The following is a 23,543-nucleotide window of genomic DNA, read 5'->3' on the forward strand; positions in this document are numbered from 1 at the left end:
CTGAAATAATTATCATGTTCTTGCCTGTTGTTATCCTCTGCATTATATCCTTACATTAATTTTCTTCTAAACAGGAAGTTTGTAAAACTTGACGCTTTGATAACATCTTTACTATTTGCACACAAATTGCATCCTGCATTTAAACCACTCTGACGTGCCGTCATGTGCAGTAATGAGCACTTTGCAATGGAAGCTATTGCAATGGAGAACAAGTAATAATCAACCAGCAATAAATTTAATAGCGTGGCTTAAATAACCAACACAGATCTGGAACGTCATCATTATGCATGAAATGATGCCGAATTGTTTTTACATTTATCTTTGAATCAGTTGATTTTGCCATTCATCACTTCATGTAGCATACCAATATGAATGAATCAACCAAATGATTAATACCCTACCAAAAAATATCAGTTCAAATGTTTATTTATTTATTTTTACCATTTATAGTGTTCATGTGGCACCAAAAGCTGTTAAAATGGTCTTAATAACAAGGTCGACACATCGTTGTTGTTTTTTTTACACAGAAGTACATTTATTTAGGTCTTAATACATTAATATTGAACAAGTTACATATTCTCGTTGATTGCAAATCACACAGCATAATTCCAATTTATTCCTGTATATCTGTATAAGGCAAATGTAACAGATCTTTCTTTTAAAATATGTGACGGGAACTCTCCCTCTTCTGACGAGGAGCCCTTGGTTATAAAATGTAAGTAAAAGTGCAATATCTAAATTGGTCCAGAATCTGCATTTTGAGCAGACATTCTCTGACAAATAAATATTGTGTTTTTGTTTCCATTTTAAAAATGCAATATAATCTTTACAATATTTTTTTTCTGTAATTTGCTTTTTTGACACTATTTTCTAAAAACTTTAGCTGAATACAATAAAAACGACATTGTCAGTTTACAAAAGCTTTAGCGTATCAATCACTGCATCATCTATTTTCTAAATAAACTACATTTCCCTCCCCCCCATAGAACTATCTGGAACATAGAGTTTCGACAACAATGACACCAAGAACATCTCACAGCGCTATGTTACAATAAAATATCTCTGTTAAAAGTTCAAGGAAAAACAAGAAAAATATAACAATAGCAACATAAAATTAAGGAATACAATGCATAGATTCAATCATTTAAAAATGTAGAGATATAATTTACTTAGTACAGCTCTTTAAGTTGTAGAATGACCCTACATGGATTCATTAGTTTATTGTGACTTGAGGGACCGGCACATATGTACATATGCACACACACACACATATATATATATATATATATATATATATATATATATATATATATATATATATATACACACATATATACACATATATATACACATACATACATATATATATATATACACATATATATATATATATTTGTACACGTATACATATGCATATATCTGAACACATCACATGATAAAAATGCTAAATATATCATTTTGATTTCAAAGAAAGGCAAATTTTGGCTATAGTACACTGTGGCATGTTTGGGTGAGTGAAGGCAACACCTGGCAACGAAGCCAAACAGCAGCAGCTTCTTTAACGGCGCCTCTGCCTTTTTGAAATGTTAAAAATGCACTTCAAAACCTCCTAAAAACCTGCTAACTCTGTAGCTTTAATGAAAAAAAAAGAAAAAATCTATGTCAGTGGAGTCAGTTTGTTTGCCGGCCTGGAGTCTGCAGGTTTTTATAGGAACCAAGAAAAATATTAATTAAAGAGCACATTAGCTGTGTTGGTGTACATAGAAATCTGCATACTCTGAGGACGTGGGGCCGCCAAACACATGTTTCTGGATAAAATATACAATTAACAACCATAAAAAGGTGTCCCCCCCCCCATATATATTTCATTAAATCTTCAAACTACTTTGTCTTGGAGCTGCTATGCCTGCAGCCATAATCTTTTGTAATAGTTGTGACTCTGCATACTAAGTCACAGACAGGCTTCAAAGAGTTTGTGGTTAGTATAGCAACTGAAGTGGGAAAGGTATGTTAGAAAAAAGCAAATATACAAGCTAAGACAAGATCAGATACTTAACACTTAGTGGCGCATTCTGGGGGAAAACTAAATAATGATCATTAGAATTTGAAAAAAAAAGTTGAAAATGATGATCGGCGCTATCAAGTCACACATTACCATTACATCAAATGTTTAAAGAGACGTAATGGTGAGTAGAGGTAGGAGGGGCAGAGTGAAAGCAGTAAAGCTGTGACTACATAGCGTCAGAGACAGGAAAAAGGACTCATATTGGACTAAATCTAAAGAAATCACAAGAGAATACAAAAAAGTTTTTTTAAACTCAAACGGGTCTCGGGCTGCTTCTCACTCGCCATGTCTTCTGTAAAAAAAAAAAAAAACAACAACCCTCGACGGGTCCGACTCAGCCTGGGAGAATATCTCTCCTCCAAACTGCCTTTGACCTCGTAGCATTCACAGCACAGAGACGCGTCCAGGAAACCTTAACAACAACAGTTTACACTCACTTGTTTCTTCTCCTGGAGGAAAGTGAAAGCAGGAAATTGACGAGTCCACTATTTTCTTTAAGACTGCTTTGATTTGAGTATCTTCTGGACCGTAGACATCTACACTATTAAAAAAAAAAAAAAAAAAAAAACAACCTTTAAGCCTGCAGTCAAAGTTTACTTTGTTAGGCACAATAAATAGGCCCCTGTGGTATTAAGGTTCAGAGTGACGAGTGACGTCCCGAGTGCAGGTTATGCACCAGCATAAATCTATATTAACCACAAATAACTTATGTCTCAAATATATACTAAATCTAGTAAACACCTACTGCAATATTTTAATATACATTCGTAATGTATGTACAAGAAATCAGAAAGTGTCCTTATCATTTTACAGCCTGATTGATCTCAAGAATAGGATCCAGTTTTCCTCTGGGAGCTCATTTCTGCTGCCTTGATTTTTGCTTCCATTCTGTAAACACTATTTACAATTGTTAAAAATGCACAACGAGACCTGATTTTACAAACTATATGATTACATTATGTACATTCAGTTATGTAAGTCGTTATGTAACATCGCTCGAGAATCCTTTTTCTGAGAAAATCTCCCGCTTTTTTAAAAATGTATTTGTTTTATTTTCTCACAAATCAGCCGAGGCGGCCTTCCTTCACAACATTGACATCTGCCCACCATGATCAGGTGTGATAACTCGAACGTACAAAAAAAACCCCAAAAAGACAGTGGACTTTGTGGAGTTTGTGAACAGATTGTGCTGCAGCTGCTGATGAGATGTAGTTGGCAGTGTCACTTGCAAAAAAAACGAAAAAACAAAAAAAGAGACGGCATTAAAGTATGTGTAACCATTGTGTGAGTAAACCAGAGAGGGATGTTTCCATTTGGCTCTTTTGTTAAGGCAAAATGTTTGGCACTTAAGTTTGTACAGACCTTAATTCTAGATTTTAAAAAATAATCACGATTTCTCCTTCCAGGGCTCCAATGGTGATTTGTCCACATTTATGAAACAGGAATGTCGACGACACATTTTTAGTCTCAGATAAGTTCTGATTGCGTCTCTTTTACCAAACAGCGATGGCAGGTGACCGAAATATAAACTTGATTTGTTTTGGGTTTTTTTTCTTTTTTTTGGGGGGGGGTTCTATCCCGACACCCAGCTGTGTGTGGTCGTCTTCACCCCGTGGGGGAAACCCTGCTGGGTCACCACCTGATCAAAGTTGAAGTCCAGTGAGTCTCCGTCCATCAGAGTGTCGTGCAGGACCTTCTCCATGTCAATCTCGAACTTCTCGATGGACATGTCGTCCAGGTCGCTGGGCAGTTTCTCCGCGTGTGAGGGGGGGGACAGGCCCGGCCGGCCGTACCCGTTGGTGTTGAGAGGGCAGAACCCGCCGGGGATGCCTCCGGCGCTGAGGTGGCCCGAGAGGCCGTAGGGCATCTGCATGGGGCTTTTGTTTGGAGGCAGACGCGAGCTGCCGCCGCCGTTGTAGCTCAGGGACATGAGCAGCCGGCCGTTCATGGCGGGGGATGAGGCCGGGGCCTGGCTGTGCACGCTGTGGGGGTGAGCGTGAGAGAGGGCGTGCGGGTGGCCGTTCCCTCCGACCATCAGTTTGGCGGCGTGCTGGGCACCGCTGTACGGCGGCAGCATGCAGCCCCCGCCGGTCTGAGACACCACGGAGTCCACCGACGGCATGAGCTCGCCGTGCTGGTCCGCGTCCGACGTCAGCAGCTCCTTCAGGAGCCCCGCGGTGCAGCCGTACTGCCCCATGGCGGGCGCGAAGCCGGGCTTGCTCTCCGACAGCGTCTGCAGCGGCATGGAGGACAGCGCGTTCATCCCCGCCTGGCCGTACACGCACTTGTGGTACTCCTGCTGAGACTGAGAGGCCATGCTGGGGGAGCTGTACGACGGGTACCCAGGGCTCGGCTGCATCATGGGAGACGGGGAGGACTGCGAGGAGCCGGGCGTCGTCGCCCCTCCGCCAACCTGAGCGTTGTTGGGCGAGAGCAAGTTGAGGTTGTCCAGGAGGTTCTCCATCACGTTCTCCGTGCTGTGTCCGAGAGACCCCGTCATCTCGGTGAGGCTGGGCAGCGTGGCGGTCATCTTGGCCCCGGGCGGTCCGGGGTAACCCATGTGGACGTCCCCCTCTCCGATGTCGTCCTCGGGCATGAAGGGCGAGAGGCGGCCGCTCAGGTTGCTGGCGTTGGAGCTGGTCCGGGGCCTGAAGCTGTTCCACGCGTCGTAGTCGTCGTTGCTGTGGGAGTTGGGGCTGCCAGGCCACTTGGAGTAGGAGCCCGGGCTGTCTGCGCCTCCGTCAGGGCCGCCCTGCAGGGACAGCTGTGGGGAGACAGGAAGACTCTCAGCGTACCGACAAAACCAGACGCGCAGTTTAACATGTACTTTAGGCAGAAGCCAGTGGAAATTAAGCACGAATTTGAGTGACACGAAGAACATACCGAAAGACATCTTCCCAAAAAATGTGTTTTCCATATTCTCATTCAGTCGTCGACCACATATCACATTGATTTAGTGTAATTTAGAAAGCATTCAATCATTCATCGATCAATTCTCCACGCTGCTCTGATCCAAGCTGACCACCCGTCCATCACAGGACGCACGCACGCACACGCACACGTACACACACACACACGCGCGCGCAGTTTTAGACACACTAATTAACCTGCAGACAGATGCACTCTTACCAACATACAGAATCCTTCAGTATAAAGACATCAAACGTTTTCCAATATCTGCTTTTCACTTCAAAAAGAAATTTCTAATTATGGTTTACTTTAACAGGAAAATCTACTTCTGACAATTTGGGGCTTTTCTGTCATCGATTGCATCCCCCTCCAAAGGCTGAAAACCACACTAATAAATTACACAGCATGTCAAGACTTTAAGTAACTACGATCATTTTGTCTATTAGGCTGTGGAGAACTGCTGAGCACAGGAGTGTCAGACTGATTTTAGTTCACAGGCCACATGTCATCTCAAGTGGGCCGGACTGCTAAAATACAGCCAAAATAACTCCAAAATAACTTCAAAGATTTTCATTGCAAGTTTATATAAACTCACGCTGACAAAATGGCTTTGAGGCTGGTGTGATGGCGGCGGGATTGCTCGTATTCATGCCTATATCTCAGCTCGGTCTCGGTCTTGTGTTGTGTCCGCTACTCTTAAGAAATTTGTCAATAAAAATCAATTTCCCTGATGCTTTGTTGGGCCGGATTGGAACCGATGTTTGGAGTTTGCAAATTCCGCCTGCGTGAGGCCGTACCTTTTTCTTGGCGGCTCTCCCTCTGCTCTTGGTGAACTTGCTGTTGTTGTCCATGGAGGCGGCCCGGCGTCGCGGGGACTTGCCGCTCTTCCCTCCCTCTGGGTTGAGCATCCACCACGAGCTCTTGCCGGTGCCCTCGTTCTGCACACGGATGAAGCGGCTGTGCAGGGAGAGGTTGTGTCTGATGGAGTTCTGCAGGAAAAGGGAGGGCAAAGAGGGTAGAGATATGAGGATTTGCAGTTGCCCTTTTGCACAGAGCACCTGAGTTCTGCAGTGTCACACAAGTGCAAATCCATCAGCGCAGCTGGTTCTCTCATTACGATTCTGCTCCAATTTATACCGAGCGGAGGACGACTTTATTGTACATGGGGGTTCACGTCCCCCCCCCCAAAAATCTCACATTCCACCTGACTGTGCTCCTCTTTGCACCGGCACCGAATCAAAGGGAGGAAACAGACTAATCTTTCCTCCTTACAGACACATTAATGCCGTGCTTCAACGTTGCTTGGTGACACCACCAGTGGAAAAACAAATTTTTTTGTGTGCAGGAAACTAGTGGAGCGTTATAAAAACAGGGCAAACAAAAGATGTTGAGCAAATGTCTGTTAGTCGAGCCGCAGAAAGTGAGACACCCAGTCTATCCCACTTCACTGGGAGTGCAACGATACCGGGGTGTATCGACAAATCCCACCCGGCGTGTTTTTCAGCTTGTTATGATTTTGTGTCGACTACTATGATCCCAAATTGTAGTTTAAATAACCGCTCGGGCTTTAATGTGTAATGATCCCGGTCCAGACGTTACTGTGCATGCGTAAAGCTTGTTGTTTTGGAAGAAATGCTGGAACTCCCGGCTCAGACACACACACACACACACAGCTTAGCATGCATAGTGGCCAACGTCATCAAGCCTGTTCCTGCTGTGACTCACCGCTTCACATCTGGTTCACAGTCTGCCCTCTGTGCTGCCTTCACCTCTGCTTCGCCTTCTCATCTCAGCCAGTCTGAACGCTTCAATCTGCTCACAATTTGAGCTTCTGACATTATTCTTGTTCTATCAGGAATATTTACTCTGACTTAAAACAACAACAAAAAAAGTTGTTTGGTCAACAAAATGTAAATTTCTTAAGAAGTGCCTTCACACAGTACAAAAGGGTTTTCCAGGAATTCTAATTTTGCCTGATAATGGGAGACATATAGGCGACAAGTCTTGCAATGTGTGATTAAAATTGAGTAACAAGGTATTTACCTTGTCTTTGAGTATGAATTAAATGTAGACGGAATACAACTTCATCCCATCATTTTCCATAATTCAACTTCACGAAGTAACAACCTCTTTTAACCGTGCAGCCCAAGCTGAGATAATCCTCATGATCTCACTTTGACATCATTAGTGTTCTTTTCCAACTCTTTAAAAATCCCTCTACAACTATAAAAAGGCCACAACCAAACCTCTGACTGACTGTCATTCGTTCAGAAATAAGAAGTCTGTATCCTATTATGATATGCAGTAGAGACACTGAAATGCATCACTACATTTGTGCAAATGTTGCATTCATCTGTGTCTGCAGGTGCTCCTGCTTCCTTTACACTTTCACCTAAAGGTCGACGTCATTGAAGCTCCCATTGGATCGAGCTGTTGCAACATGATGCGATTGTTTAAAAGACTCAAAAAAGACAGGAAAGTGCATTGTGACCTGCACAGCAAAAATATGAGCAATGTTATGTTATAATGGATTTTACCTGCTGCTTTAAGTACAGCAGCCTTCATTTTCACCCATAATACTATCTTCGGTTATCCTGTCACTCTGTAGCACTCACAGTTTGACCCTTTTTTTTCTTTCTTCTTTTTTTTTTTTATCTTTTCCTTGACTCACGTCAGCCTTTCGGGCACATGGGGGCCTGCATGAACACTGCTCCTTTACAAATGAATGGAATTATCTCTGCATCAAATGACAAATAGACCCGGGTTTGCATGATCTGCATGACAACCCCCCCCCACCCCCACCCCCCACCTCCTCCTCCTCCTCCTCCTCCTCCTCCTCCTCCTCCTCCTCCTCCTCCTGGACATCGGTAGAAATGACAAAAGCCGAGGAGTAAAGTCTGGTCATGAGCCTCTTTTCCCCATGACTGCTAAGAGTGCTGCTGATTTCAGCTGTGCTGCAATAAAGAATGACTGCAATGTGTGCAGAGATGCCGGGATGTCCTGTTACAGCCCTATATCATCTTGATGACAGGAAGGACAAACTCACAGCTAAAAGTCTCTACTTCGTTTCCAGTTTGGCCCGTCTCGCAGTTCAAAACACAGGGTGCGATGATGGAGGACATTTTAAAACCTGTTTCAAAGCACTGATGCAGTAGAGGGAGCGCAAACCGAGGGTTATAAAATCTGCTCTGATGGGAAATACCAGAACTCGGCAGAACTCAATGTGCCGTGTGGGGAGTGTGGCTGAGGGTGTCTAGTGGGGCCAATGGAAAAGCCTTGTCTCCCACTGTGTGTGTGAGAGAGAGAGAGAGAGAGAGAGAGAGAGAGAGAGAGAGAGAGAGAGCGAGAGAGAGAGAGAGAGAGAGAGAGAGAGAGAGAGCTTGCCAGCTCATGTTTTTAGTGGAATGGCAGCATGACCAACAGCAGCTCAGTATGGTTCTGATTTTCTAGCTTGCAGCAGGCGATATAGCAGTTTCAAAACACGCTATTGGAGACAAACACAGAGTCATCTGTTCGGACGGACACACACACACACACACACACGTATGAATAGTAATCTTTGGGGTACTGAGATTATATTTGAGGAGGATTTATCTCTAGGACGGCGCACAGGAGTCTAAACATTCCAGCTAATCACTGCGTGCAAAGTTCAGTCATAATCACAGCCAACTTGTTAGTATCTCTTAGGAAACAGTGAAGGCAGGATTCCCAGCCATCACAATCAACATTCCTCAGCAAGGTTACAAAACCGCCAATTTCTATTATTGTCGCCAGAGGACGGTCCTATCATATGTTTGTTTAAAAATACGGCCAGAACACCATCTCATTGTGGAATTCTTTTCAACGAATGACTGCATGCAAGTCAAACAAAATGGGGTTAAGTGAGTAAAGACACTCGTACCAATCAATATGTACATAACAGGTATGAACATTTCTTGTCTAACTTATTCACAAAGGCAGAGATGTACGGTTGCTCCCATGAGATCTGCTTGTTTGATTTGGCACAATTTCTATTTTTTTTTTTACTTCGGAAGGCCTTCCTGAAACAACCTGGGCAGTTTGACGGTGGCGACCAATCAGCAAACGTCCGGCGACAAACCTCGCTTCTCTAATAACTAATCAAATGAACAAATAAAAACAAAAACCCGCGGTGCCCTAGACCGATATTGTCTCTCTCACGCAGCCACAGATCACGTTCCCCAGAGTCCACCATGAGGTGCACCGCCTCCGTTCTCTGAGTCAACACAACGCAGCCGCGCTGGCAAAACACCAGGAAGTGACCACATGAAAGAGGCCTGTGACAGGAAACAGAGCTCACTTCCTGTCTCGCAGGAAACATGGCGGCTTGGTAAGCACAGAAAAAGGCGAGGAATGCGGAGCTGTAGAGTCGCGGGGCCAAGTGGACACTGCAAAATTCACACCCGCAGAAACCCCACTGCCCGGGGAGGTTATGTTTAGCACCGGGCTCTGATGGCTGATGCCGTGTTATTTTCATTAAATGAAAGTTGACTTTGTTGTGCAACTGGCTGCGTCCCGGCTGTAGGATGGGCGTCCGGGTGACGCGAGTGTGTCAGAGCAGGAGAATGTGTTTGGAGTGTGGAAAGAAATAGAGAAAGAGAGGGGCTGTGTGTGACAGAGTGGGATCGGATCAGTGAGGAACACACTGTGCTGCTTTAAACTCCCTCACTGGCAGCACAGCTGAAAGGCCACACTGTTTGGTACATCAGACTCTTCTTCTCTTCACTTCTCTCATCTCTCTCTCTTTTTTTTAAACTGTCTTCTTGTATCTTCACACCTTCTCCTCTCTTCACTTCTACTCCTTTCGTTCCTTCACCTCTCTTCACTTCTCACCTCACATTCCCCCCTGGTTTCTCCCCCTGTTCCCTCCTCCTCCTCCTCCTCCTCCTCAACCTGTCTCCACACTTGACCTCTCCTGCTTTCTGCAGCCATGTAACTGCAGAAAAGAAGGAAGAAAGAAAAAAAAAAAGCATTGGCAGTAGTGTGCCAGACAGACGCTTGGCACACTGACCGAGGCGCTGACGCTTCTTCCAGCCGCTCAAATGTCAACTCGTCTAATGAAAAAAAAAATCCCCAGAAGAGCGCGACGCCACCTACACGCTGTGCTGCTTTCAATCAAGTGAAGACCACAAGTGAAACCTCAGCTGCAAAGCACCTTACAGCAGCGAGTTTGAAGTGCAGTAACTCTTTCTGAAAGCGTGCGGCAGGTAGGATCTCACGCATTTACCAGACGCGGAACAGATAAAGGTGAAAAATGTGGTTTCCCTGCACTCTTTCCACTGAACTCATTAGAAAAATCGGTGCTGCCCTGAAACGGCATTTTTCACCTTCCGTCACCCAGGCTGCAGGCTTACCAGAGGGTGTTCGTGAGCTGCAAACGGGCTATTTTTTCTGTGTCACGTCTGCAGCTGTGAGGCGGGGACAACCAATAGAGCATGTGCCCTGTTTCTAACCGCTTCAATAAGTAGTGCTAAAGCTGCAGCTTGGTCACGTCTGGAGGTTTGTGCTGACTACGGCCGAGTCGCAGCGGCGCGGTTCAGACGCGAATCGTGTAAACTTGTTATTAGACGAGCACCAGCTCAGCATGTCTGCCCACGTAACAACAGTGTTGAGGCCGAGTACGCAAAGCACAGGTGAGCCGCCGGTGCAACAAGTGACAGTGAGCTACCACTCACTGACATCACTGTGTTTGTCTGCAGGTAGACTCCCGTGGCTTTCGGGAGGTTTAAATGAGCAAACATGTTGAAATGAGACCATAAACTATATCAACATGCCTGGCGAAGTTGCTTCATGAAGAGAGAGGGGAAAAAAGACAAGAAAACCTGGAAATTTTTAATAAAATACAATTATGCAGCGGTTGAAAATCTTTAGAAGTTAAATGACAGTGACAAACATATATTAGATTTATTTGGTGCTTTGCAGGAATTTTGTGGCTTCATGCATTTTCTCAGAAAGGACGGGCTGTTTGGTAACTGGTTACAAGAGCAGAACTTTGATTGATGGAGGAAGACAATAAAGGCTCTATGTGGCTGCGGCCTTCACGCAGAAGATTCAACCGGTTTAAATCTTGTAAAAAATGTATAAATAAACACAAAAGCCTGACCTCTTGTTTCAGGTCAGGGGTGTCAAACATAAGACCAGTGGGCCAGAACCGGCCAACAAGACGCCACAGTCCAGCCAAGCAAATTGTACAAATTTATAAGAAAAGATTGATTTTTTTTCCCCTTTTAAACAAATGTCTAAAAAGTAGCAGACACAACACAACACTGCGACCTGAGATGATATATTGTGTTTATTGTACATTTGAAAGTATTTTACACCAAAAGGGATCAATTAAAGTTAGTTTTAAGATGAGACTGAAGCCATTGTTTGTAGCAATTGTTAATTTTGTGAAAATATAGACATTTTCATCACATACTCTCTGCACCACGACGAAGAAAAAGCACTATTTTACCAATCGAGATGAAATTTGGCTGAATTAAAATGTGTTCAATGCAGATCAGTTACTTACTTGAACGAGATAAATAAATAACAAGATTGATGGAGTCTATTCAGATAGTTTTTTTATCTGCCCTCTGTACATTTTTTCTCATTAAATAGTTTGAAAATGATATCGTTTCCTGAAACTACAGCCTGTTCACGTCAATTCTCTACAGTTTGCGCCAGCGTTTGGTATTTGTTTATGTGCTTTAATTTGATTGATTTGACTATTTATTTCACTAATCATGACAAAAAAAACCCCAACTTTCTGCTCTAGTTGGGTCAGCTCACACATTCACAGCCAAGTTTGCTCCAAGGCAAATGCTAAAAGTGTCACAATGCACTGTGATCAACGACAAGATAAACACATTTAATGAATCTGACCTACTAAATAGATAGTGCTCATCATAAATCAAGAGAAAACATATAAATATGCTGAAATTACCCCAAAGCGCTTGTTTTTCTTAGTTACTTTGCTTGGCGATGTTAAAAAAAGATAGTGATATTTTGAGCCATGGTGCTCAGCCTCAGGCATACAGTTGTTTTTAATCCGTCTCTCAGACATGAATGCAACAACTCAGGCAATACACACTCACGTCGACACTGTGGCTGAGCAATCGGAACATACTGTGATGACTCTGTGTGTTTGCAGTTTGATAGGTTATCATCAGCACCAATATTGAACTGACCAGCGATAATCACTGACCTATTTACTAAAGTCAATAAAGCAAAGATCATAAAAAATGAATTGGAAATAAAAAAAAAATAATAAAAAGGCACAGCACAGGAAATGTAAAGCCATGGGCTTTCTTTATTATTTACACCAAACCGCTTAGACAGGCTGGAAAAAAGGAAATGATTGTTATTAATGTTGCGTAGCAGCAAGTAGCAGCGTGGCGCTGCGCCTCAGGTGTGAATGGTCAGGAAAGCATAAACATGTCACTGTTAGCGGGGATATAAAAAGATCTCTATTCAACCACAATTTCTGTTAAAAAAAAAAAAAAAAAAAAGGCTCTGGGATTAAATATGGAATCTGACCCTAGGATATGGTTTGAGCCAGAAATAGGTTGTTTCTGCCCTTTATTCCATCCTCTTTGCACCTCAAGTCATTCCTGCCTTGTTCCTCCTTCTCCTCGCTCCTCTCGGTGCTTGTTCACTACAGGCCACACACTGGTGTCACGGCAGGAGAAAAAAAAAAAAAAAAAAAAAAGGGTCCCTTTCTCACCCGCTGACGTCAACTTCCAATAAATCAATTTGGCCAAAAGAGGGGGAGATAAGGACTGGACACAGAGCACTCAGTGTTCAGCTCCTCAAATTCACTTTAGCCCAAGTAGCAGTGTATGACTTCCAGGAAAAACGACCTCCTCAGAATGGTCATTGTCGGATGCCGAGTTATACGGCCGCCATAAAGTGCAGATGGGGAGGCAGAAAACGCAGGTCATGCAGAAGCAAATCTGTCTGCAAATGTATTTACTGACCGCCTCTTGGCAGGATTGCTTTTTCACAATCCTCTGCAGGCGATCTCAGCGCCGCCAACACTCAAGGAGCTGGAGGTTGGAACTTGGAAGGCGATTAGTCGAGCCGGAGATTGTCTCGCAGGCACGTCAGACTCATGATAAACACTGTCCGTTGTCCAGTGAGAATCAGCAAAACCAGACACCTTCTGATCTTTCGTCACCTGGTGATAGCGCGAGTCGACTGGCTGGCGAGCGAGGTGAGTGGCGGAGCGGCTATTAGCGAACTTCCTGCTGCGGCGTATCCGCACAGGAAGAGCTGGCCAGTCCTGATACTGATCCCCACCGATGCCTCCGTTTTCTATGCAAAGCGAGACGCTGGTTGGGTGCTCAGCGAGCGGGGTAGACGGTGGAAACAGTCGAGTTCAAGAGCCACAACTTCCTAATCAAAACTCTGAAGTCTGACGGGGCAAAACAAAAGGAAAAAGGAAGGAGTGGGGCCTCATCCAGGTAGGCAGCAGGGTTACAATGGTGGGTAAGGCTCTTACTGTATATATGCCGGTGACATTTGCACTGGTTATAAAAGTCAATCAACCAACCTGGAAGAGAAAAACCAAAAAAATAAAACATCTTCCCTTTTTTTCAAATTTATCGGACCACGTCTCCAATGGAAGCAAAACGGAATGTGGTCACCAACAATAACAGTTCTGCTAGAGCTTGTTTCACCCCATGAGTTCACCTGAAAAAAGAAAACTTGTCACATTTTGTGGTTCCGTTTGCACGAGGGCACTGAAAACCCAGACATTTTTGAACTTTTTGAACATGCTCAGGCTCCGTTTCTGTGGAAACAGGGGAAAACATGACTTTTCTGAAATGCTGCTACGGCGCATGCCACGCGCCGCCCGTAATGAATAGTTCTTCTGCACATGTATGAGTAAATGGATAACAAACCACAATGATGGCCTCCAGAGTGGCATGACTCTCACATGTAGATGAAATGTAATTTGTTCTATTTAACAAAGTCTCTCTGATGATTCAGGGCGGAATCATTTCCTTCTTACCTGCCAACGTGAGGAGCCTTCAGAAATATTCATCCCCAGCGTTTAATTCCTTCAATATGTCCCTCAAGTACACAGAAGGGCAGCTCAGTCTGTAGGTTATATGACGGTAATATGAAGGGAAAAGTCCAGGATTTACTTCTGAAGATTATAGATACAGACTCGCTGAATTCTCTTCTGAAGATAGTTGTGATTTGGGTGCAGATAAAGAAAAATCTGTTCGTCACACCGGTTTGATAGCATCATGGCAGTGCAGCGATATTGTGCTACAAAATTTTAAGGGCATTTCTTAAGAGTCTTGACAGAGAGATCCCATCATGACAGCCAACATCTCTTCAGTGGCTGCATTTTGCTTTTATGATTGATTTTAAAAGATTTCTTGTTTGAAGCATTTCATGGCCACATACCCGTCTGTCAGAATATGTTCCAAACTGCAGTCTCAGAGGTCATCTGGAGACAGTTTGCTCTACATCTTAAATATGAAGTTTATATAAATGCGCTGAAGCAGCATTTTTTTTTTTTTATACTTCTGTGGCTTGGACCAAACTGCAGGAACATATTTGTGAAACGTATACTCTGCACCACGATAAACAAAATCTTTAAAGTTTAAATTTAAAGGTTATCATGGTGCTTTTTTTTTTTTTTTTACCAGTCCGGCCCAATCAAGATGAAATTGGGCTGTACGGGGTCCCTAACCTAAAATGTGACTCTCTGAATTAAAAAAAAAAAATCCCATATAATCCGCCCACTTGAGGTAAGTCCAAGCACATCTAACTCAGATATGGAGATGTTATATTAGATAGAAACAACATCTGCTGTAGCTGTCCTCGGAATAATTTCCAATCATTCACCCTGAGACACTGGAGTTCTAAAAAAAAAGAAATCACGTCATTGACCCCTGAAGATATACTTCCCTTTTTTGAAGGGAAAGCCTTTAGGAACTTGTTGGAATCTGGTGATACGCATGCTTAATTTGACTGTCTTCTGTTTCCCCCCCATTCTTTCTTTTGTGAAGAGAAAATCTATTCACCAGGAACCTCTCTCATGGTATTACTACTATGTCAAAGCCAGTAAATAAGTTGCTAAAGGTCTTTTCCCCCCCAAAGGTTGTAGCCTTTAAATCAGTTACTTGTCCAGTTTAGTATTTTGAGAGTAACTTGGGGGGGAGAAAAAAGATTTCCTCCAGTTTCATGATACTCTTAATCAGCCAACCTGTGTTTTTGGCAACATTGATGACAGACTAACTCAATGAATTACACTGCATTATGATTTTTGTGTGAACATACGTTGTTTACTGCTTTTATGTCACATCAGCAAGTGGAGCTCTGTGTTTACATGTGGCGCTCTCTCTCTTTCTCTCTCTCTCTCTCTGTCTCGGTCTCTCGTGGTCGTCGATTTCCTGACTCAGACTTGAGCGGTGTGCAGCCCATGTCTCCAGACAGGGACCGGGCTGTGCCGGCGTAGCTTACCATGCTAAAATATATGCATGTGTTGCCGTGCGCAACATAATGTGCGTCTGTAAAATGCACAGAGCTGTGCCTGTTGAAGCTGGGGGGGGGGTATTTTTTGCTTCTGATCAGCTCGGCAGCCGCCGCCTGCCCCACTCGGATAAAGATGCAGTGTGTGGCGGCCCTACATCCAAACACCCGAGCTACTGCTGCACGGACAGGAGGTGTTTCAGCAGGTATATTTATAGGGTGGTCACCCCCCCCCCCCCCCCCAACCCCCCAGCTCAAACAGGCAAACATGGGGATATCCCTGAGCGGTTCTAGACCACTAAGAAATCCTCTTGCACACTCAAAGTACAAAGTTCTCTTCTTGACATACATGATTTTGGTCTTACTTTGTCATATAGATCACTATGATTTTAATAATCTACACACACGCACACAAAAAGGTTTGTTACCTGTAAAATCGCAAACATCCAGAGAAAATCGGACAAAAATCCACCCACAAATGTCACCAAAAAAACAGAATATAACTTGAAGGAGTTCAAAAGAGGACACTGCCTGTCAGTACTGCTTCTAAATGAGGCTTCCATGATGATGTTGTATCCCCAGCATGAAGTCACTGATCATCATAATGTGGCTTCAAAAGAAAAATTAATTAATTAATGGCTTTCAGTTCCTTCGTGGAGCAAATTTGATTTGTGTTAGTGAATAACTGGCTGTAATTACGCCCCACGTCTCTGGACTAGGGTGGCAGGTTGGAGGCAGTGGGTGGACCCCCGCTACAGCAACAATTTCAAGTGAAAACGCAAACATTTCGTCGTGGTTTTTTTTTTGTTTTGTTTTTTGTGGGTCCGTTTACATGACAGCGGCGTGTTTACCTGTTTTCCAGCTTGTAAAGTTAGCCCGAAGTAGCACAGAAACAATAAACATCATCATCATCATCGGAAGCAGAAGAATTCTGTTTTTCTCTCAAAGGTTTTCTATAAATCAGAAAAAGGATTTGTGGCTCAATCCCCCCCCCACCTCATTAAAGATGTCCTCGCGTGGCCTGGAGTGCAAACGGAAACTTGTTTAACATTAAATCATCGCTCTGTTCGCTGATAATCAGCTGTTTTCTTTGAAACGTTGCCCGTGTACTTGTTTTTCAGCCTTGACCATATAACAGTGAAGAGTAAAGACGTTCACTATATGTGTAAATGTGTAGTTCTATGATAAATCAAAGTCACATGAGGACAGCGCTAATTAAACTGCGGTCATGAAAATGTCCTCAAATGTCCTGGAAAGTTTTTCCTTCTTTTTTTCTTTCTGGGCATAAAAATGTGAAATGAATACGTTATATGTCATGAGTAAGCAAATTCATTCCTTTATTGTTTTCAAATTCAAGGTTTACTGGACAGTTGGAAAGTGAGGACTTGGAGCATGACTCAACACCAAGGGAACTTTTAAAATATATACATAAGAAAGTCAAATCGCATACTTGAGGGGAAAAAAAACCCCCAACACACATCTAATACAAATATCCAAAAATACAACTTGACTGCAGTAATATGAGTATTTGTAATCTGATACGTTTGCCTGGATGTCTGACTATGAAACAGGGCTGCACAATACTTAACATGGCATATGCATAAAAATGAGCAGTTAATTTCTTTGTGCTTTGAAACTTGCCTGTTTTTTTTTGTTGTTTTTTTCAGGCATGTGGGCACAAATTCAATTATTCAAACCGTAACGAGAAAATGACAAAAAAAACAAATCATAACCAGCCAATATTATGTAGTTCAACAAACAAATACCCAACCATAATCATAACCAAATACCAGTGCTCTTTCTCCCACCTCCAACTTACACCACTGCTTAATAACCACACAATTTATGTGCGTAAATCACAATAAATCAATTTTTTTTCATATTTGAAATTAGATAATCAGCTCACTCAGTCTTTTTGTATGTATGCTATGCATCTCAGGAACAATACATAGAAACATATTGGGCAGCCTTAACATCAAATGGTATACCCAACGTGAATAACAAACTGAATATTGTGCATTATGTTCGTTTGTAGGGTGAAACTGGTAGTTTTTCAAACAGCTCAAACATTGAAAGCATCAATTTTCAAGCTGATATCAACGACGATGAGTCAAGCGAAATAATGTGCAGAGCGAAACAAATCTCTCACTGTTTTCGGTGTTTCAGTCTAAACAGTGCAGTTTATCTGGCCACATTAGGGGATTTGAAGTGTTTATAGAGGTTGAACAGCAGTAAATCACTTCCAAGCTCTGAGGGGAGGAGGAAGAGGAAGAATGAAAAGTTAAAAGAAAAAAAAAAAAAAAAAGGAGGAAGAAGTCACCAAACCGGGCGTCACGCTTAGTGTCACTTCCCCTCTTGAAGAGTTCACACGGCAGGCTGCCACATACCTTCAGCTGCTTTCAAAATGCTCACTTCCTGTCAGGCTCAGGCTGAAATATGCGTCGCTGAGCTGCTGGAAGTCGTGATAAGTTTCAGAAATGCAGTGACTTAGCAAGTGAAGGAATCTAAATGTGTATGAAAGCACAACAGCAACATGGTTTTTTTCATTATCATTGTTGTATATTAATCATTTTTCCATATGTTGCTTTTGTTTCTCAGATCTGGTGGGTTTTCCAGAGTAAGAGGAGTGAATTACTCAACTGCATAAGATTTAACGATAACAATCTAACTTGGTCGTCTGTCCACACAAATGTGCATGTATTCTCCACTGTTAATGTTTATTGTATTGTTAATTGTATTGTTCTCCGTGTACATGTGTGTGTGGTTTTCATTACAACAACAAACAACAGCACCCACTAGTGGTCTGCCATGAACTACATGGTTTTCCAAATGTTGCTGCGCAAATGCCAAACTTTCCTGAGATGAAACACGCAAAAAAACCCACACAAAACACGCAAATTAATCTTCAGGATCTTGGTTTCATCAACATTCAGCTTTAAGCCCAATTTTGGTACAATTTCCCCTCATCCTTGTGGTTTTGTCTTGCATTTGTTTGGTTTTTTTTTGAGTAAATGGGTCCTAAAATGATGATCCAGGTCGGCTGTGATCTTCACTGGTGTTTAAAAAAAAAAAAAAAAAAAAGTTTTGTTTTTGTTTTTCAACTGGCAACAATTTATGATTTACATGAAAATTGGTCATAACCGAATAACAAATATAAGTGCAAAATGATTTAACTTATATTTTATATAAATTATGACATGTCTGATTCTGTATGCAATCTAACAACTATTCACAATAACGGGGAAAAAAACCTTAAAAGCTCTGGTATTAAACCAAGGGAGGGGCTCAAAACTGCAATAACTCCACTTCACCTTTTGTAAATAGTGAAACAATTCTTCCAAATCAAGACTCAACAATGACGGCGTGTCTGGAAGGCTGTATTGTAGGAGGATACGTTATTTTCCTGATGTTATCTTTACTGTCAATGACTTCAACCGGAGTATGAATGAATCATTGATAAAAAAAAATAAAAAAAACGAGCACACGCTTGCTCACACATTAAATCAGATCGACTGGCACTGCTGCATTTCCAAGAATCCAAAACAAAAACAATGACGGAGGAAGTGGTAGATTCCACCTGCATCGCCCCAACAACATGATCAGGTTTACGTCAAGCGGTGAGAAAAACATAAGGAAAACCTTTTATATTTGTTGGATTAACGCGTAACAAGTGAAACCAAAGTAACCTTATCCCGCCCCTCTGCAAAATGTTTCTGGCTGTACAACACAAACAATAGTGCAGCGATGTTGCAACGCCGAGGTGAACCTGAAGCGAACACTCCCGCAGGCGGTTGGCCGCCGCTCTTACGCACTTCGGTCTGTGAAGGCGGGAACCCTGCCGTCAGAAGCACAGTCATAGCGACACTCCTTATTAAAACGCAGATTGGGTTTTTTTTTTGGTTTGTTTTGTTTCCACCCATGCCCGCCGGCCTGGCTTCGGGGGCCCCGGTGAGCATTCATGTATGTATGATAGAGGGCCTGAATGAGTGTGTGATGGTGTGATAATGCCGGGCGAGTCTTACAGGCACCGTGCATAATCGCTTTAGGGCAGGAGTTGCACAACAATGTGGGTCTGGGTAATGCCTGTGGTTTGGGGCCCTCCCTACCCTAACCCATCCCATAAAAGTGTTCCCTCTGCTCACTCCTTGCGTATCAGCGGCCCGTTCACACACACACACACACACACACACACACACACACACACACACACACACACACACACACACACACACACACACACACACACACACACACACACACACACACACACACACACACACACACACACACACACACACACACACACACACACACTTAACAAGTGATGAGCAGCTGATGGGGCACCACATTAGTCTTCTGTGTGAAGAAACGTGGAAGGCTTTCACTTCTCATTTTAAATCCATGCGACTCTTCCCGATTCTCACACTATAAAACACCTCTTCCAGTCAACCCCTCCACCACCACCAGACACCCCAGCTGGAGATTTTGTTTTCCTCCAAATTTTCTGCCCGATGAGAAGTCGCGATAGCACACAGAGCAACAAGCGCAGTCTGTGAAACAAACTGCCATGTCCGGGCAAACCCCACTGCCAAAACAAACAAGTCACGTGCTCTCCCGTCCCACTACTACCAAACCCCTCGGGGAGAAAAACAAGAACACTCTGATTCATCCTAAATGACTGTTTACCAGACAAAAGACCTGGACGTCAACTCTGTACTTTCCAACTTTTAGCGTAAAGCCGCCTGCGTGGGCGGCGCTCTTCTTTTTATTGAATGGGGCTTCGATTGGCGGCGGCATGTCTTTGTGTGGAACGTACAGTCGGCGTGCAGTCGATGTCTCAAAGATCTCCTTGCGGCAGAGAGCCAGGGGAAAGGAGAGAAAGAAAAACAGAAAGCTTGGCAGGAGCATTCCAAGGCTGTGCCATGCCAGCAGCTCAGGTGGGTTGGAAACACCCCCTGCGCAGATTGGACATGATTTGAGCTTGCAAAAATGAAAGAGGCACTTTGAGGGATTTTCCCATGTGATTTTTACAGTCAGATAAAAGATCGTCAGGTGTGAATGTACCATCTGCAGCTCTCACTCTTTTGACAAAGTTTTATTGAGCTAATGTTCTAGAAAGAGACACTTTTAACGCACTAAATAATGTTACTTTTAAACACCGTTCGCGCAACTTTACAAATGAAAATTATCCGTTTTAGTATTTTTGTTGCAGATGAGTTGCACATTTACATGGCAACGTTTTGAAACCAATGTAGTTTTCATGTTGGGCCACTAGTGGGTGCTGTAATTTTTCTTTAAAATGTTTTAATAAATCCACACATTAATTATAAACATAAACGTGATGGTGAATACTTACCATCTTTCGACCTTCAACAATTGCAGAAATTGGCCGCCTCTCTGTTATTTCCTGCTGAAAGTGTCAGTTGCGAACGCTTGCTCATGTGGTGTCGTTTGGTTTGCCTAATGCGATGGCCAAGTCGTCATTAGTGCTACACCAATGAAACAACGCAGTTTAACGAGTTTCCATGTTCTTCCATTGTCACGTTTGTTTATTTGTTCGACTGTAAAATTGCCAGTTGGAACAATAGTATTTGCACGATCGTCTGGTTAGTCTTTATTTAACCTTGATAAACTTGATCTATAAACCTAATACTCGTTCTTTTATCATATTGTCCTGGAAATGAAGTGGAAATCCCTCACACTGATCGACAGTAAGTGATAGAAACATCAACATCCAGCAGCTGTCTAATGACACTTTTTTTTTTATTAGCATCAGTGATTTCCACCAGCAATTCATCACAGTGAAAGTTCTTTGTGGGTTTCGCTCATTTCTGCACATTCTGAAGGTGTTTCACTGAAGTGTTTCTGAACTACCAAGTGGAAAAGCCTCAGAACACACACACACACACACACACACACACACACACACACACACACACACACACACACACACACACACACACACACACACACACACACACACACACACACACACACACACACACACACACACACACACACACACACACACACACACACACACACAACGGCAGTGGAGAAAAATTGCAGCACGTGGGATCAGCTGCTGTTGTGACTTCATAGCTCTAGAATGACCGGCTCCATAAATGACCTGCACATGGGCCACACCAGCCACCCATTGCTCCACACTGAACCGCCTTTCCCGCCCGGCAAACAGTTCAGCCTGCTTAAAGTTTGACTTTAATGCCAGAAAACGCTTTTAAATGGCAGGGAGTTGAAAGACAGAAATAAGGGCCAGAGTTGAGCCGGATAGAAGGGAAAACATGACATTGTGAAATAATCTGCGGGGCTACTAGTTTCACGCTGTTGCTCAATCTAATCAACATGGACGAGCACCGTTACATCATCAGGATAACATTTCTGTGTTTGATGAAAAACACCGAAAAGAGTGGCTCTGGTTGTACGGTTGTATGTTAACATCAAATCTGCTTTATGTGGTTGTAATTTACAGGAAACACCCCTTTGGTCCTTTTTTTTTTGTGTTGTGTTGTGTTATTTCAGCTTTATTTACTCATACTAATGGGTACACATGATCAATGTATGATGCGATTAAGGAAATAATTATAACTTCTGTGTGAGATGACGCAGATTACAAGACCGCACAACTCACAAGCTGCTTTGTGACGCCCCTGGTGGGCCAAACGCAGTGACTCTGCACTTCAAAGACCGGTGCGACAAAGTGGAGGAGATACGAAAGTTGTAAGAAGATACGGGATTAACATCAGCTGGGGGTGAAAGAAAAGGCCCCATATCACGCCACAATAAAAAAAAAAAAAAAAAAGATATAAAAACCTGCACTGGAATGTTCCCTGTGTCAGCCTGTCTGTCTGCCATCGTGTCTGTGCATCTGCCAGCAGCAGGGCTTTAATTATGAGGCCCAGGTTAGACGCATATACACACGCACACAGGAGACTGGAGCCTTACATATCTCTAACACAGTGCCTCACAGTTCCGCTGACTAACCAGTGGCACCAGACTTTGGCCTGCGGCTCCCTGATTCCAGTAAATGTCTTGTTATGCAACTCCTAACAAGTGTCACCCAGACTGAACTTGGAGCATTCTGGGTCTCTGCTGCTCTGCTGTGCTCCAGCTCTCCCTCCTTCTCTCTCTCTCTCTTTCTCCTTTTCTCTTATCGCATAAATTTTCTGAAGTCAGCGAGCTACTTAGGATTCCACCAAGAGGGGTGGGTGGGGGGTAAAAGGGTAGGGTGGCGAGGCGGGGGTGTGGTGCTCAGTAACCCCCTCAAAACGCCAAGTGTGGCCCGGCTTTGTACCGAGGCAGAAAAAGCAGGAATGGGGAGGCAGGCGGCGCAGGCCGGAAATGGGGAGGAGGGTGAGGAGAGCTCCTTCAGCTCTGTGCCTGAGAAACACAGCTGCCCCTCATGTCTTGGGGCAGTGCCAAGGTTAGACTCCTCGACTGCCCCAGTGTGTGTGTGTGTGTGTGTGTGTGTGTGTAACCAGCAGAAACAGGAGGACTGCTGTTCTATCCAGCTTTCTGTCCCACTAATACACTTTCAGACCCGGAGAATTAAAAAAAGAAAAGAAAGAACTGGTGATAAAGTACAAGCAGTTTCACTCAGGATTACAGCGTCTTAATTCTCTGCTTCTGTATTTCTTTAAGCCATATTCCTTGGAGTTCATGGGAAATATTCTTAGGGTCAAATACAGCAGTTACATCCACCACTGCGTGTCCCTGTGGGGAATTATTGATCCGGAATTATTGAGAATCACAGGCGATCTGTCCAAATAAGCAATTTGACCCTGAAGCCCACTTATTGATCATTTAAACCAAAATAATGTACCTAGAATGTGACATTTATATACAAGTTTATCTACATATATGCAACAAGGAATCCACTACAGATAAATCTAAGCTACAGTCATTTTTAACATGTTATTGCAGAAAACTTAGGCATTTAATAACTTAGGCAGCTTATACATTGGAAATATATATACAAAAAAAATACATATTTCCACTTTTTTTTGTGCCTCATTCAGGATTTTCCCTATATTGCATGATTATAAACCAAATATTTCATATA

The 23,543-nt window shown here is 43.2% G+C and overlaps 1 protein-coding gene across 1 annotated transcript in view; it reads right to left on the minus strand.

The window, feature by feature from the left end:
- Nucleotides 1-528: 528 nt before the first annotated feature.
- Nucleotides 529-23,543, minus strand: part of foxo1a (forkhead box O1 a) — a 28,405-nt gene continuing 5,390 nt past the window's right edge. Inside the window, exons 2-3 of the mRNA XM_080507561.1 lie at nucleotides 5,773-5,964; nucleotides 529-4,829 (exon numbers count right to left, since the gene is read on the minus strand). Of these exons, the coding sequence (XP_080363687.1) occupies nucleotides 3,639-4,829; nucleotides 5,773-5,964 (1,383 nt within the window). The 3' untranslated portion in view covers nucleotides 529-3,638. The remainder of the gene's footprint in view (nucleotides 4,830-5,772; nucleotides 5,965-23,543) is intronic.

This window comes from Blennius ocellaris (genome assembly GCF_963422515.1).
Source record: "Blennius ocellaris genome assembly, chromosome: 2".
Lineage (NCBI taxonomy): Eukaryota > Metazoa > Chordata > Actinopteri > Blenniiformes > Blenniidae > Blennius > Blennius ocellaris.